The sequence below is a fragment of the Chelonoidis abingdonii genome, chromosome 4, assembly GCF_003597395.2.
Source record: "Chelonoidis abingdonii isolate Lonesome George chromosome 4, CheloAbing_2.0, whole genome shotgun sequence".
NCBI lineage: Eukaryota > Metazoa > Chordata > Testudines > Testudinidae > Chelonoidis > Chelonoidis abingdonii.
In genome coordinates, this window is record NC_133772.1 from 111,803,288 (window position 1) to 111,819,643 (window position 16,356).

Below are 16,356 nucleotides of genomic sequence, written 5' to 3' on the forward strand. Positions count from 1 at the left end.
ACCCCAGGCCTGGGAGCTGAGGGGGGTCACTCTGGAGGGTGGGATGGGGTTTGGGGGGTAGGGGAGGCCTGTCATCCCAGGAGCTGAGGTGGGTGAGCCCCAGGTGAGTAGGGGAGGCCTATCACCCCAGACCTGGGAGCTAAGGGGGGGTCACTCTGGAGGGTGGGGTGGAGGGTAGGGGAGGCCTATCACCCCAGGCCTGGGAGCTGAGGAGGGTCATTGAGGGAGGGTGCGGGGGGTAAGGGAGGCCTGTCGTCCCAGGAGCTGAGGTGGGTGAGCCCCAGGGGAGGCCTATCACCCCAGGCCCGGGAGCTGGGGGTAGGGGAGGAGTAGGGGAGGCCTGTCACCCCAAGCCCGAGACCTGAAGGGGGCCACCCGGGGGGGGTAGGGGAGGCCTGTCACCTGAGGCCCAGGAGCTGAGCGGGGGTCGCCCCGGGGGGCTGTCACCTCGGGCCCGAGCTGCTCTAGTTGCTCCACGACCCGCCGGTCAGGACGGGCTGCAGGAGCGTCCGCAGGGCCCGTGCTCCGGGCTGCACCGCTGGGCGCATGCAGTAGCCTGCCGCAGTCCGCACGGCGGGGCCGGGGCCGTGGGCGGGGTCCGGGGAGGGGGGTTGTTACCTCGGAGGGCGCGGAAGAGCCGCGCCGCAGGCAGCAGCAGGTAGCAGAGCACGGTGCCGATCATGCTGCCCTGCCCGATCCTCTTCCAGCCTCTGCCCACGCGCCAGCCCGGCTCCGCCTCAACAACAACTTTATTGGGAGCCGCCGGCGGCCCGACCCGGCCTTGACACAGCGCTGCCTCGCACCCCCCGCATGGACGCAGCCCGCCCGTCCTGGGGCTGGAGGGAGAAGGGTCCCGGAGACCGAGCGCGGCGGGGAGCAGAGCTGGGGGGATGAGGCCTGTAAACTTCCCCAGGAGCTCACCCAGCCCCGCAGGCCCCGCGTCCCCACTCTGTGTGTGTGAGTCTGCGTTGTGAAGCTGTGCTGTGTGTGATCCCGTTTGGGTATCCGCCCAGCTCACACCTAGCAGGGTTACCATTCAAGTTCCTAAACAGAGCACGCTGCACCAGCGGGAGGGGGGGTACAGTTGGGGGGTGCGGGAGGGGGGTGTGTACTGGGAAGGATATTTGAGGGGGTGCAGGAGGGATGTGTGTACTGGGGGGGCGGTATTTGGGAGTCACTGGAGGGTGTGTGTATAGGGAGGGTATTGGGGGTGATGGAGGGTGCATTTGGGGGGTGCCAGCATCTTCACTTTCGAGGTGGTGGCAGTGTGGTGCTCCTTGTCACAATGGTAAGGTGATTGGCGCAGGCGTGGGACACAGCACCAGCCTTCAGTCAGCACCTCCTTGCTGGCCTATCCCCCTCCGTAGGCTGGGGGGCCTGGCCCTGTCACCATCACCCTGGCCCCATCACCCCTCCTAGCTGGGCTCTGAGGCCCCACAGCAGGGCATTTAGCCCGGTGGAGAGGTGCTTGGTGGCTCCGCTTATTTGGCAAGCCAGGATCTGACAGCTGAGGTTGCAGGGGAGGGACCAATTGGGGCATGGAGATGGCTCTTTCTGAGTTCCAGTATCAGATCCACAAGGAAAAATCCCAGACATTTCCTCTTATTTGAAAAATCTGCCTGGACAGAGATTGGTGGACCAAAAAAGAGGCCATGTCTGGGAAAACCTGGACGTATGGTAACCCTAATCATACCTGCTCAGACCTGTGTGTGGTGTCCCATGGAGGAAATCAATCAGGAGCAGTGTATATTACACTCATCTGGGCTGTATTGTACATTGCCTTAATAGTGCCGGATGTTTATCAAAACTGGGCCTAAACAAGAATTCCATCAGTTCTAAATGGGCCCTGAATTCACATGCCTAACCACCTTTTCGACTCACATCGGCCAATGCGTTACAAAAGATTGTAGTATCTGCTGCATCTAATCCATCCTGTAAGGTGTGTGCAGAACAAGACATCAAGACCATGATGATGCACTAAAGAAAATCCTAGAATGCTCCCATATCAAACAAGGATAAGATCAATTTTTTAAAAATCTACTTAAAAGTCTTTGGACATGTATTTTCAAACAAGGGTCATCTCATATCCTTCGAAAGTCAAAACAATAAAGCAAGTAGTCTTACTGAACAAATGCAGATATCAAGTCATTTTAGGCATGAATAGTTATGGATCATGCTGCCTTCCTAACTTTGCAAGTGTAATTGCTTCTCTTCAGGATCTTATAAAATATTATACAAAATCTGTGTGGACAAAAGCACAGTCTGAAGCAGGTGATGTCATCATATGTAGCCTTGATGAACATATGAACATGTTGTCCTTCAACCCTTCTTTTAATAGAAGACTGACTGAAGCCCTCTAAACTCGGAGCTGTATAGAATCAAACAGACCCAGCTAGTCATGATCAGATTGTAGCCCATGAAAGTTGAAGCCTGTCACATATTGAAACCTGATAGTTTCATCTGGAAGAGAAAAGTTTGAACATTTTGCTACATTCATCATTATAACCATGTTAAAAGTCTGAAACCAAACTGTCAGATAAAATTGAGTACCAATATGCCCTGTTACTCCAAGTATACTCTTGATGTCTTATACACAAGTAGTAATACACAGAACTGGAAAGACTAAATCTGCTGACTGTATCTCCAAACATCCCTTAAAACCAAACCCATCATCTGCTAATGAGCACATTAATCATATCTCCATCAAAAACAACTCAAACCTCTAGCCAAAATGGACATTGCTGACATGTTGTTAACAGAACCCGCACTGGCTGCTGCAAGATGGTTCATAAAATAAAACGATTGGTGATCTGTAGAGTATTTTCAAAATAATTTTGTTTCAAAACCACAGAGCAAAATTTACCATGCATTAGTCTACCTAAGGTACTTATATGGCCCTCATTACCATCTCAATACCTCACAGTCTTTACTGTATTTATCACAACACTGCTGTGAGGAAGGGATATTACTATTATCCCTATTTTACAGGTGAGGCACAGACAAAGTGGCTTGTCTAAGGTCATACAAGAAGTCTGTGACAGAGCAGGTAACTGAACTGAGGTCTCATAAGTCTTAGGCTAGCATCCTAACTACTGGACTATTCCTCTTTGTTCAGCTACAGAAATGGAAGGTGATGTTACTAATAGCCCAGAGCAGCAGGCTACTGAAACAGCAAATGATAATTACTTGGGCATTTTTAAAACAAAGTTGATCTTTGAGAGAAAAGGTATAGTATCCAAGAACCAACCAACATTGGTACAATCACACTGAAACATGTGAGGACTGTTAACTAGTATCACAAGCAAACAAATGTCTGAGCTACCAAAATTGTAATGCCTGCACTAGAAAAATTATTCACAGACAAAATCAAAACATACAATGGTCCTACATTTCAAGGTCAAAACTTCCATTGGCTTATGCAACATTTTACTCTTCTGCACTAAAGTATAACCCTGTTTGAACTCTGACAACTGGAATGGTTGAGAGATTTATGTAAAATGGGTAAACAAAACTACCAAAGTGTCTAAGATACCCAGTTCTTTGGGGCAGGGACTTTTTCTTTATATACCACTTAGCAATCTGTGTGTGCTATATACACTGTGAAACCTCTATGAGAAACTGTCTTTATTGGGCTACCTCTTGTAGAGGAAGACTGCCCCTAAATGTACTGAGTATAGTTCTCCACTTTTATCAAAAAAGCCTCCTTTGTTAAGAAAATGATTTTTGTCAGCCTTTTGAGTGGTCCCCTAACACTGTAAATAAATAAAAAAAAGCACTGATACAATTCCTTTGACAATTTAATGGAGCCTCAACTTTGATATCAGTTAAGATTGCTTGGATAAATAATAAATACCTGGGTTTGGGGCACTTTTAGGTGTTTATATCTTTACAGAGCACATCTATATACAATAGGCAAGATGCAATTACTCAGGTTGGAATCTGTTCAGGACATGGGGACTAATAAACCAACTTTTGCAAAAAGTGATGAAAGTTCTTTAAAGACTACAAATGGTCATGACTGAATTTCTCATCTGAAAATGTACCGGGCTGGGACATTGATTCACTAGTAACTCTGAGGGATGAGCACCCCTTACCAGCTTATTAGCACCACTTTCTGAAACACTTACCCAAATGCTGACCGGTTCTGATCCTACTTAGTGGGATCTGATGCATCCAAAGACTGATGTAGTATGACTGCAGGATATCTCATTGTAAGTTTCATCTATTTGAGTCATAATGTCTAGATGAGGTCATGGAATGCTTGAGAAGAAATGAAAGAGGGGCCTTGCAAAAACTTCCTACATGACCCTGGCAGCCCCAGTGACTGGGAAATGTGACCTTCCTGTTCAGAAACAGTATAAATCAAGACTACAAATCGTATAGATGACACCCTTGCTCTTGGAGGTTCTGTGATTGATAATTACAGTCGGGTGGCTGTGACAGGGGTTTTGTGTGAGGGTGTCAGACAGAGCTGACTGTAAACTACTTATTTGCAGAGGAGAAAAAGTAACAAGCAGCACTTTCAGTGTGGTGACAAGGATACGCACCATGGAGCATGAGTTTTCTGACTCTGAGGAGGATGAAGGTGGGATTTTTAGTTAATAAATTGTTTTAAAAATAAGGAAAACCACCAGAACCCCTACAGGTGTTACCACTGCTATAAGAGGGCTCCATATACATGTAAGACTCTCACTCCCCACCCAAACTGAGCAATTAGGCAGCCATTGGTAAAGATCTGGAGCCCGCTGAAGTAAACCGGGATGTATAGTGCGTATACACTTAGGTAAAAACATAGGAGCTGCCATATTGGAGCAAACCAATGGCCTATCTAGTCTGGGATCTTGCTAACAGCTGTGGTCAAGGTCTGATCTTTCAGAAGAAAATAAAAAGCTCTAAAATAGGTCAGGGGAAGAACTAGGTCTTAGGAGGTACTGAGCACCCTCAAATACCATTGACTTCAATAACTTATGTTCTTATGTAGGGTGCTCAACAACTTGCAGGATTAGGCTCTAGTTATGCAGTTGCTGTCACTGAGTGCGACATGGCAGAGATGAGGGGACAAAATACTTTTCTGACCCTCCTGTTGGCCATCATGCTTATACTCTGAAGCACTAAAGTCTGTATCCCTTTGTAGTATTATGACCCAAATTACTAGCTGACTATAGTTGCTCATATTTAATTTCTTCAGTGAGACTCACGCTTGGATGATTTGTGGCCATAGTATAATGAAGTTTTGGCTTTATAACTTAATAATTGTAAAAATTCACTTTATTTAAAATGTACAAGTAATTGAGCTATTGTTACTATAAACCAAGATTAAATAGTTACGGAAGTGCCAAGCATTCATACTAACACACATAAACTTTCCATACAGATATTAAACAAATCTTACTCATAAACGGTATTTGTGACCTTTAAAAGTTCACTTTGTGTTTGGTCAACATCTTATAATTATCTGTTTATTTATTCTGTTCAAATTCAAAAAACAGTAACTATATATTTTAAAATCGACTTGATCCTGCTATAAGGCTGTCTGTCATTTCTTTCCACTGGAAGCATTTTACATACTTTATTTCCTATACACTAACGTTGGGGGGTCTGTACTTTTCTAAAAGTGAACTATCATGCATCTGGTGCTAGTAGTAATTGTGTTATTCATAGATGCACAGATTCTAAGGCCAGAAAGGTCCACTGTGATAATCTAATCTGACCTCCTTACACAGGACATAGAAATTCCCAAAATAATTCCTGTCTCAACTAAAGCAGATCTTTTAGAAAAACAGTCAATCTTGCTTTAAAAATTAGCAGTGACAGAGAATTTACCACAACCCTTGGTAAATTATTCCAGTGTATAATTACCCTCACTGTTAAAAACTTACACCTTATTTTCACTCTGAATTTGTCTGGTTTCAATTTCCAGCCATTGGATCTTGTTTGTCTGCTAGATTAAAGAGACCATTATTAAATATTTGTTCTCCAGGTAGGTACTTGCAGACCGGGATCAAGGCACTCCTTAGCCTTCTCTTTGTTAAGCTAAATAGATTGAGTTGTTTGAATTTATCACTATATGGCATGTTTTCCAATCCTTTAATCATTCTTGGGCTCTTCTCTTAACCCTCTCCAATTCATCAGCATGTTTCTTGAAGTATGGACACCAAACAGGACTCAATATTCCAGCAGTGCCGGCACCAGAGCTAAATATAGGTGTAAAATAACCTCTCTACTCCTACTTGAGATTCCAGTGTTTATGCATCCAAGGTTCAAAGGGTCCTTCCCCAAATCAATAGTCTCCTTTGGACTGTAACATAATAAAATCACTATGGGTTCTGTGGGTAGCCTAACTTTTAATTATTTTGAAATTTTTATTTGCTGGTTTTGTGTTCAAAATACTATTATATCAAGACATTCCCACCATAACATGCAGAATGGTCCATATTCCTCCAAATCCCCTCCAGCATTTATGACTTCCTTTTTTATATATTTCCTTTAGCTTCTTCAATGGAGTGAGATATCATTGATAAAGTATTTTGCAATAATTGTCCTTAATTGTTACACAGATAGATGAAGTTCTGACCCTTCTCAGGATATTTTCCCATTGTTGCAAAGTTATATCCATTTTTAGATCTTTTCCCATAAAGGTAGTCTTGCTTTCCAGGTCCATCAGTAAAAATTCATTGTACCATACAGAGATCTGGCCCTCTAAGGTGGTCTTTCCTATAATTAGTGTTTCTATCCTCTTCTGAGATATGAGCTGCTGACGTGGGCTTTGATATAATGCTCTAGTTGCAATAAGCCCAACTGTTATATTAATATTCCTCATCAGTTCTTTGATCATATTTATTTACATAGTTTTATCATTACACAATACCCAGCCACTTTTTCCTGGCATACAGTATACATTGGATTTGATAACTCTGGTTAAAATTTTGGATTCTTTCTGATGGGTGTAAGCAGGAAGGGGAAGAGGCTACTTCTTATCTGTGTCAGATTCCATATCCAAGTGATGTTATATATTGTTTCCCTATTGTGTATGTCTACATTTTTGGGGTACAAAAAACAATGCACTACATCTATATTTAAAATCCTGTTTGAGTTCCATCCAGTGTACTAGGCTGATAGTGATTTTAATTGAGCTGTCCAATATTTTAGTAAATTTGGTACTACCAATCCCTCTTGCAGATCTGCTCTGTAAAGCATTTTCTCATTTAAAGTTAGGAGTTTACTGTCCCATACAAAGTTAATTTTTGTTTGAATTGCCTCTAGAGTTATTTTTCCTATCCCTACTGGTAGGGCCTGAAATGGCAAATGAAGTTTTAGTAACGAATTCATTTTTACTTCTGCTTTATAGCCAACCTAAGACAGATATAGTTTTTTCCAACCCAGGAAATATTTTTTCAGTTTTGAATTAATATGAAGAAAATTATTTTCAATTAGCCAAGTAAGATTAAGAGAAATATTGACTCCTAAGTACTTTATTTGTTTGGATCATAAAAACTCAAATGAATCTTGTACTTTTTAAATAATAGATTCTTCCCCACTGTATTTAATATTTCAGATTTAGTATAACTAATTTTATAGCCTCATATATCACTGAATTCATTAATTTCTTATGGAACATAAATCATAGATTGTACTGCATATCACACAATTCTATGTTCCATTTGATTAGTTTGAATAAAATACTAGAAAAGAGCAATGTTCCATTTTGGAAGATACTGTACTTCTTCTGACAAAAGCTTGAGGTAACTATTTACCTAAAAATCATGAAATCTTTCATTTTGATAATTTAACAAGTATGTTAATTGCTTGCTAATTTAATTATTTGCAGATAACTCTTAATTCTACATAACTGAATGTTACTATATGTGATCACCTGCTACAGTTGCTTTTCCAAAATATCAATATTCAATATACTGAAATAGTTGTTTGTGTCTCCTAGCTCTGTGCATTTAAAGTAGCATTGAAAACTAGATTATAGTTTTGTTCTTTTACCATCTGTTACAACTTTTGTACTTTGTATGTTGCTTTATTGCAGGTAATAGAAATAAAAGTAACTAAATTATATAATTTCATGTTTTAAAATACCAATTCCTAATTTCAACAAAGAGAGTGAACAAAAAGGGCAATTGAGGACAACCTTGTCTGGTTCTTCTTTGTAGATGAAATTCTTTGGCGTATACCTCATTAACTTTTATCCTAGTTAGATAAAGTCACTTTATCTAGAGAGAGTCACTTATCGAAGTGTTTATATTGCCCATTGTTGGTAGTAGTGTTTTTAGAAAAGGTCACTCTACTTTCTCAAAGGCCTTCTCACTGTGTAGTGATACCAGTAAATCTTTTAGTAAATTCTGTATGTTATATTATTTATTTATTTATTTATATCCTCCTAGTGCCTAGAAGCTCCAGTCATGGACCAGGACCCCATTGTGCTAGGTGCAGTACAAACAGAACAAAAAGATGGTCCCTGTCTGTGATGGGTTAGCGGTAGCCCCTTCCCCCTCTGGGTCAGTGGGAGGCCACTTTGCCTCACTACACTGCCCCAGACATCTTACCATTTAAGTATGAATTACTCTTTTGACTTGTCTAATGTCCATGTGGCACAATTTAAAGAGATAACAAACAAAAGGGATGGGTCTAGGATAGAACAGGCGGCGGTGTTGAGGACATGTAAAAGAAAGCACCTGCAAGATGGCTGAATTCACCATTTACCCCGTCTCACTCCATGTCACAGAAACTGAAATCTCCTCTTACCACTATGGCTGAAGTACACTGATAAGGACAGTTTGTGTGTCAGGGGGATGTTTGCCATAATGCTACCCTAGCAGTACCAGTAGTCTGGATAAATAAAGGACCTGAATCTCCAGAACTGTCAACCTGGCATCTTTCACTACATTTACTTTAATAATAATAATACTTATGCTAAACAATCTGTTCCACCAGATCTGAAGAAGAGCTCTGCATATTTGAAAGCTTGTCTTTTTCACCAGCAGAATTTGGTCCAATAGAAGATATTACCTCACCCGCCCTGTCTCTAACAATGAAGATATTAATATATTTAGTGCATAATAATATAATTTTATAAAATGTTACACTTTTAAAAACCCTTGCCTTTGCTTTTCTTGAACAGCGCTGTAGATATACCACTAACTTCTACAGTGCCTCAGCGGTGCATGGCTTTTCACAGACAAAAACCCCAAGCAACTCAAATCTGGGGCCCCTACTTCACAGGAATTACTTAGGTGGCACAGTATTGGGTGCTATGTTGGACAGAAAACAACAAGGGATGTCATAGGGTGGTGGGAATCTGTAAGAATTAGCGTTACAAAAGGAGAATTTAAATTCCTCAGAGCTGAGGCTTGATCTTTATCATTATGTCCAATACAATGGATCTCTGATCCTGAGAGGGCCTCTGGGCACTGCCACAATACAAATAAATAACAACAAGGAAAAGTCACAAGATAAACCATTATATGTCTCCACCTAGTCACTTGTGTTTGGCGTGTCGTTTGAGTTGTTTATGCAGAGTTTAGAGATACTTTTTTCTTTCTTTGTCCCCTTCTCCTCCTTTTAAAAACAAAGTTAGCAAATGACTCATTTGAACAAGCAAAGTCTGGCAAAAGTGCCTGGGTCTTAGGTGGGAAAGTCGGGACTGGAGGCTAACTGAGTGGAGTGAGTGAGATGCTGTCTCCTGCCCCAGCTGACAGTCATCCTCTTACATACATCTGTGGCTGGACAGCTAAGCTGTGGATTCCATGTCAAGCTTTAATATTGAATGAGAAGGGGACAAAATTACAGGTCAATAACCAGTCGGTAAAGGAAAGTAAGAAGTCAGAGGAAAAGGCAGCAAAGGGGTAACAGTGAAAAAGGAGAAAGATAAGCAGTAATACTACTTTTCCCTCCACTCGTCACCCAGGATTGAGCGTGGTGACATTACTCTTCTTGGCTGCTGCATCATTTTATTCCCCCATAGGGTAGTTTTCTGATCTTTCTTTTGCTCTAATTGTAAAATAAATTATGAATTGGGGGTGAGAGAGGCTGTATCACATCCGCTGAGATCTGATTACAGGTCTTGCTCCAAGTGACAGCTCAATCCTGGTGTACAGTGTCATTCAAACCATTTCTCCTCTGCCTCACTTGAAGTACACAACAAAGCCCTCTCAGACTGATAGCAAAGGCAGCATGCAAGCTAGGAGAAAGTCACCCGAGAAGGAAAAGTTTAAAGTAACCGGCATAGTTTTGGCTTAAGGGTTAACAGAAGGTCTGGGAGACGGGCTGGGAGGATCTTATTGCCAGTGACTGGCGGTTTCAGAAATCAGGGAGAGGGAAAAAGCAGGTCACCAGAATCAGTAAAGGACTAGTGTGAGAAAACAAATAGTCCTTCATAAACTTGGGCTTCTGGCTTATTGGAGAGTTTGCTCTAAAAGATGCCAAGCCATTGGGAGTCCAGGCACCTCCAACTGCTTGAGTGAGAACATCCATACACCGGTGACAGCTTCCAAGTAAGTATAGTGCAGTGGAGGGACGCAGATAGATTTGGGGCTGGGGAAGAAAGTACCTGAAACATTTTTAAGGAGACTCTGCGATTCAGTGAAGGGAGAAAAAGGTTCTCTCTGCAGTGTCTTGTGGGGTGTTGCATATGCTTTAAGTTTGCATTCACAGAATGAAGCAGATCAGTTTCATTCCAGACCAGAATGAGGAGATGTCTCAGGGCAGCCTGTCTGTGGAATTCCTGTTGCTTGCTGACCAATCCAACAGCCCAGCAGAGGAAAAGACAAGAGCAGATAGTTCTGACACAGATCTAGAGATTGAAGGTGAGCATTTACTGGCCATACTTCCAACTAAACCCTTTCCTTCACAGTCAGTGCAGCACCTTTTAACAAGAGATTAATATAAGAAGTGGAGTCCCTGAGCAGGGACCAAGGACACTGCTCTAATAGGAATCCCAGCACCCTTCCAGTTTTCCAGCAGTATGGGTACGAAAAGGATGGACTTCTAACCAAGGGCTCTGTCACTAGACCATTCTGGTGGAGCTCCTCTTATCTTTAGTATCATTCTCTAGCTAGTGGGTTTAGCCCTGTAGCTAGTAAATGTCTGGTTAATCAAACTCTGCTCTCATTTTATATATAGCAAAGGTGTCTGGAGCCTAGGATCGGCACTTTGTTAATGTACTATAAATTGAAAGGAGAAAGAAAGAAAATTAATACCCAGAAGACTATAAGTAAATGAGATGTTTGGGAGAGTCCTCAAATATAACTGGCAAAAGTACTTTAACTACAGTGGAGTTCGTGCTGAGGTTAAACCATTGCATAAACGTAGCAATACAGAGAATACAACCGCTAAATACTGGGTTTGATGAAGAAAGTCCAAATGACAGGTTTTTACGGAAATGCAGCCAGCAGCTGTCTTGGTCTGTTCTACTGCAGCTGTGTCAGCAACTTCCAGTGGCCAAGATGATGAGAATGCCGAGTTTCCTTCTGCCATTTGTAAGCCAACATGCTGACGGTTGACCAGCCTCTTCTGGCAACAACTGCCACAGGCTTCAGTTACGATAAGTAAAATAAGGCTTCCTTGCCTCATGTCAGAAGTGCTTGTTTAGACCTGGAATGATTTAGTCACACTCCAGGTTTCTGAAGTTAGATATTAGAAACCAAAGCATGTTTCTGACAGTCAAACATAGAGGGAGTGGGTTCAGGATAAGTTGTCCCAGAAACAGATGTGCTTAAGAGCAGAGATCTTATTCTTATTCTGTGGAATCTATTTGCCCTCAGCTTAACTCAACAAGGCAAAATTAGACATAGGCCAGCCACAAAAAGACCAGCCTATGAATCTGGTGTGGTCTGTTGACTGAAAGGTTGAATTTGATTCATGAATCTGAAAACATGTGGAGTGAGGGTCTCATGAACACAAAAAGCACAAGTGGCTTCTTGGCTCCCTGAAAGCTTGGCAACTCTTGGGCTGTCCCAGTCTACCCCATCATCACAGTTGAGGGGGAGAGAACTTCTCACATGATCCTAATCTCTCCTTCCATCAAATTGCAAGGCCAGCACTGAGCAAAAGGGAGAAACGCACAGAGATTCTTATTAGCTTGACTCTTCTGGGGGGTTGCTAGGCTCATGCCTTCCAGTCCTTCCTCATGAGGTAACCTGTGGACCTCAGCAAGTAATCAACCAGTTCCCTCTGCAGGTGAAGAAATAGCTGCAGTGAGGGGGGGAAGAGAGACGGGACACTGAGTACACAACTCACAAGCCCCCTTTGTTTCTGTAGATCCCGAGAGGTCCTTTGCAACCATGAAGGGTGCAGAGCTATATCTAGAAGCTTGCAAATTGGTGGGGGTGATGCCTGTCTCTTACTTCCTTCGGAACATGGAGGAGCCTTACATGAACCTGAACCATCATGGTCTAGGACCCCATGGTGCCAAAGCCATTGCCATCACACTGGTGGTGAGTACTTGATCAAGGATGGAAGAAGAGGTGTCAACTCAAAGCCAACAGGCATACTGGGCCTCTCCAAATTTTGGAGGCTATTATTTAGTGTGGAGGGGGAGGGGTGGGTAAATCTACTTTATCCTTGTAGGTGCCCTGAGAAACCCCACCATTTCTAACCCTCTGCACAGAACATAAGAACTACCATACTGGGTCAGACCAATGGTCCATCTAACCCAGTATCCTGTCTTCCTACAGTGGCCAATGTCAGGTGCATCAGAGGGAAAAAACAGAACAGGAAATCATCACGTGATCCATCCCCTGTCATCCATTCCCAGCTTCTGGCAATCAGAGGCTAGAGACACTCAGAGCATGGTATTGCATTTCTGACCATCCTCGCTAATAGCTATTGATGGACCTATCCTCCATGAACTTATCTAGGTCTTTTTTGAACCTGTTATAGTTTTGGCCTTTACAACATCCCCTGGCAATGAGTTCCATAGGTTGACTATGCATTGTGTAGAGAAGTGCTTTCTGTTGTTTGTTTTAAACCAGCTGCCTATTAATTTCACTGGGTGACCTCTGAAATTTCTTGTGTTATATGAAGGAGTAAATAACATTTTTTTTATTCACTTTCTCCACAACAGTCAAGATTTTATAGACCTCTATCATATCCTGTCTTAGTCATCTCTTTTCCAAGCTGAAAAGTCCCAGTCTTTTTAATCTCTCCCCATATGGAAGCTATTCCATACCCCTAATCATTTTTCTTGCCCTTCTCTGTACCTTTTCAAATTCTAACATATATTTTTGAGATGGGACAACCAGATCTGCATGCACTATTCAAGATGTGAGCTTACTATGGATTTATATAATCGGATTATGATGTTTTCTGTCTTATCATCTATCCCTTTCCTAATGGTTCCTAACATTATGTTAACTTTTTTGACTGCTGCTGCATTTTGAGCAGATGTTTTCAAAGAACTATCCACACTGACTTCAAGATCTCTTTCTTGAGTGGTAATTGCTAATTTTTAGAGCCCATCATTTTGTATTATGTTTTCCAATGTGCATTACTTTGTATTTATCAACAATGAATTTCATCTGCCATTTTGTTACGCAGTTATCCAGTTTTGTGAGATCCCTTTGTAGCTCTGCTTTAGACTTAATTATCTTGAGTAATTTTGTACCATCTGCAAATTTTGCCACCTCACAGTTTCCCTTTTTCCAGATCATTTATAAATATGTTGAACAGTACTGGTCCCAGTACAGGCCCCTGGAGGACACCACTACTTACCTCTCTCCATTCTGAAAACTGATCATTTATTCCTACCATTTGTTTCCTATCTTTTAACCAGTTACTGATCCATTAGAGGACCTTCCCTCTTATCCCATGACATCTTACTGTGCTTAAGAGCCTTTGATGAGGGACCTTGTCAAAGGCTTTCTGAAAGTCTAAGTACACTATATCCAGTGGATCACCCTTGTCTACATGTTTAATGACCCCCTCAAAGAATTCTAAAAGATTGGTGAGGCATGATTTCCCTTTACAAAAGCCATGTTGACTCTTCCCCAACAAATCATGTTCATCTGTGTGTCTGATCATTCTGTTCTTTACTATAGTTTCAACCATTTTTCCTGGTATAGAAGTTAGGCTTATTGGCCTGTAATTGCCAGGATCACCTCTGGAGCCTTTTTTAAAAAATCGGTGTGCCATTAGCTATCCTCCAGTCATCTGGTACAGAACCCAATTTAAATGATAGGTTATGTATCACAGTTAGTAGTTCTGAAATTTCATATCTAAGTTCCTTCAGAACTCTTGGATGAATACCATCTGGCCCTGATGACTTATTAATTTATCAGTTTAATTTATCAAAGCTGTTGCAGCCACTAACCTTGCAACCAAAAAAAGGAACCTCTTTGCAGACTGTAGAAGGGTTCTGCAAGCCCCTGCAGGGCCTGATTTTCCAGCACTTCTACCCCTTACAGGCCCAGGGAGTAAGACAGCAAGATTGATACCCTAAGCCTGTTTCTCTGCTAATCACTGAGCAGGCCCACGGAGTCTAAGATTGAGACTGGGCATTGAACCTGGTTCTCCCATAATAGCAGTGCAAAATATGAGTCATTTGGAAGCTACACCACTTAACCAACTCTCTTTCATGTCCCAATACCCTCAGCCCCAGCTCAGCCCTTTTTCACTGACCACAGTTATGTTAGGCACAGTTCCTGCTTTATATGGGAGGTATACAGGGACTGTGTAAATTACACCAAGGACACTGCCCATTTCACTAACGTTCCAGCAATTCTCTGTCTCTCTCTCTCTCTTGTTTGGGCTGTTTTAGTCCAACACAACCATCACCCATCTGGAGCTGGAAGATAACTGGATCCTGGCTGAAGGAGTCACGTGTCTGGTACAGATGCTGCGAGAGAACTGCTACATTCAAGAACTGGTATTCAATTTTCCTCCTAGTTCTAACACATAGGAACATGGCAACATAGGAGACATACAAGCTCCCACCATTAGTCATCTCATCCAATATCCTTCCTTATTGGGTCAGTCCACTGATCTTTCAGGTCTCATATCCCTACCTTGTGCTATACCAAATCATACACTGCATTTTTAATATAAAACAATAGGATCTGCCTCAGATTTTCTGCACAAAATATCTGAGGAAATTTTGAATTTTCTGAGTTTCAAGAAAATCAGTTTATTAATTTCCAAGTTCTAATTGCCTCCTCACACAAAAATTCACATTATGAATGTCATAATTTTTGTGCCCCTCTAGTTTAAAAAGTACAAGCCGCAGAAAAGCAAAATAGTGAGAGCATGATGGGCTCATCAGACCTATGGAATTATTTAGTTAATTTACAGAAACACACAAAATGATTACCTTCTTTCACATAAACATAGCCAATGGGGAAAATGTTCTGTATTGGAGACTTTCATGCTCCAACAGGGTATGTGGAAGCCCTTCTGAACAGACTAAGAGAGGAATACAAAATTACTTTTTTATATATGACCTGAGTAATATTTCCTGTATCCAAAATTGAGGGCATATGGAATGGATTTTTTAAGGCCTTGGGCTTTGTGTTGCGTCAAAGAAGATATTTGACAAAGTAACTGCTGGTTCATTGAAGAACAAGACCTCAGTGAAGTTGTTGGCTCTGGAGTTTTGCTCCTATTATGAAGGAGTTGAGGTTGCACATACAAGTATCAAAACAGGAGGAAACCTCTGGTTTTAATTACTGTCTTGGAGTGACTCTGCCTGACTAGTACCTCTGTCCTGCAGGTCTTGGATTTTCTTGGCCTTTCTTGCACATTCAGCCACAAACAACACTGAAAGCAGCTCCATTCTGGGGGGATGTTTCCTTTCATACGCTTGATACTTCCCTTTCAGAACATCTCCAATAACCACATAGGCATAGAAGGAGCGGAAGCCATCTCCAGGATGTTCCTGGATAATATTTCTAGTCTCCGGGCTGTTCAGCTCTCAGGTGGGTTAGGAGTTTGATATGATAATATTTTCATTTCTATAGCTCTTCTCATCCTGAAAGCATATTATAGACCATGGGCCAGATTCTGCTTTCATGTATATGTACTCTGGTGTAAATCCAGAGTAACTGCATTGAAGTCTAAATTCATACTTATATTTATACCAAGATAAGCAGGGCTGGCTCCAGGCACCAGCCAACCAAGCACGTGCTTGGGGCAGCACCTTGGGGCGGGGCGGCGCTTGGGGTTGGTTTTTTTTGGTTTGGCGGGACAGCGCTAGAGGATTTTTTTTGTTTGTTTTTGTTTTGGCGGCGCGGTGCTCGGGGGGTGGGGCTTTGGGCGGCGTGGCGCTCGGGGAGGTGGGGGCTTCGGGCAGCGTGGTGCTCGGGGGGCTTCGGGTGGCGCTCGGGAGGCGGGGGGTTGGGCGACGCGGCCCTGGGGGGA

The 16,356-nt window shown here is 42.5% G+C and overlaps 2 protein-coding genes across 4 annotated transcripts in view; one reads left to right on the forward strand and one right to left on the reverse strand.

Annotated features, from left to right (window-relative positions):
- Positions 1 to 16,356, reverse strand: part of ANGEL1 (angel homolog 1) — a 323,326-nt gene that overhangs the window by 14,366 nt on the left and 292,604 nt on the right. For 2 of the 3 annotated variants that reach the window (XM_032801923.2, XM_032801922.2), the window contains exon 1: positions 619 to 757. The exons of the other annotated variant lie outside the window; for it this stretch is intronic. In XM_032801923.2, coding sequence (XP_032657814.1) covers positions 619 to 682 — 64 coding nt within the window. In that variant the 5' untranslated portion in view covers positions 683 to 757. Of the gene's footprint in view, positions 1 to 618; positions 758 to 16,356 lie in introns of those variants that run through there. 3 annotated transcript variants of the gene reach the window in all.
- The window catches only part of LRRC74A (leucine rich repeat containing 74A), a 38,411-nt gene continuing 32,715 nt past the window's right edge, over positions 10,661 to 16,356 (forward strand). The window contains exons 1-4 of the mRNA XM_032801924.2: positions 10,661 to 10,811; positions 12,265 to 12,440; positions 14,762 to 14,869; positions 15,818 to 15,914. Of these exons, the coding sequence (XP_032657815.1) occupies positions 10,661 to 10,811; positions 12,265 to 12,440; positions 14,762 to 14,869; positions 15,818 to 15,914 (532 nt within the window). The remainder of the gene's footprint in view (positions 10,812 to 12,264; positions 12,441 to 14,761; positions 14,870 to 15,817; positions 15,915 to 16,356) is intronic.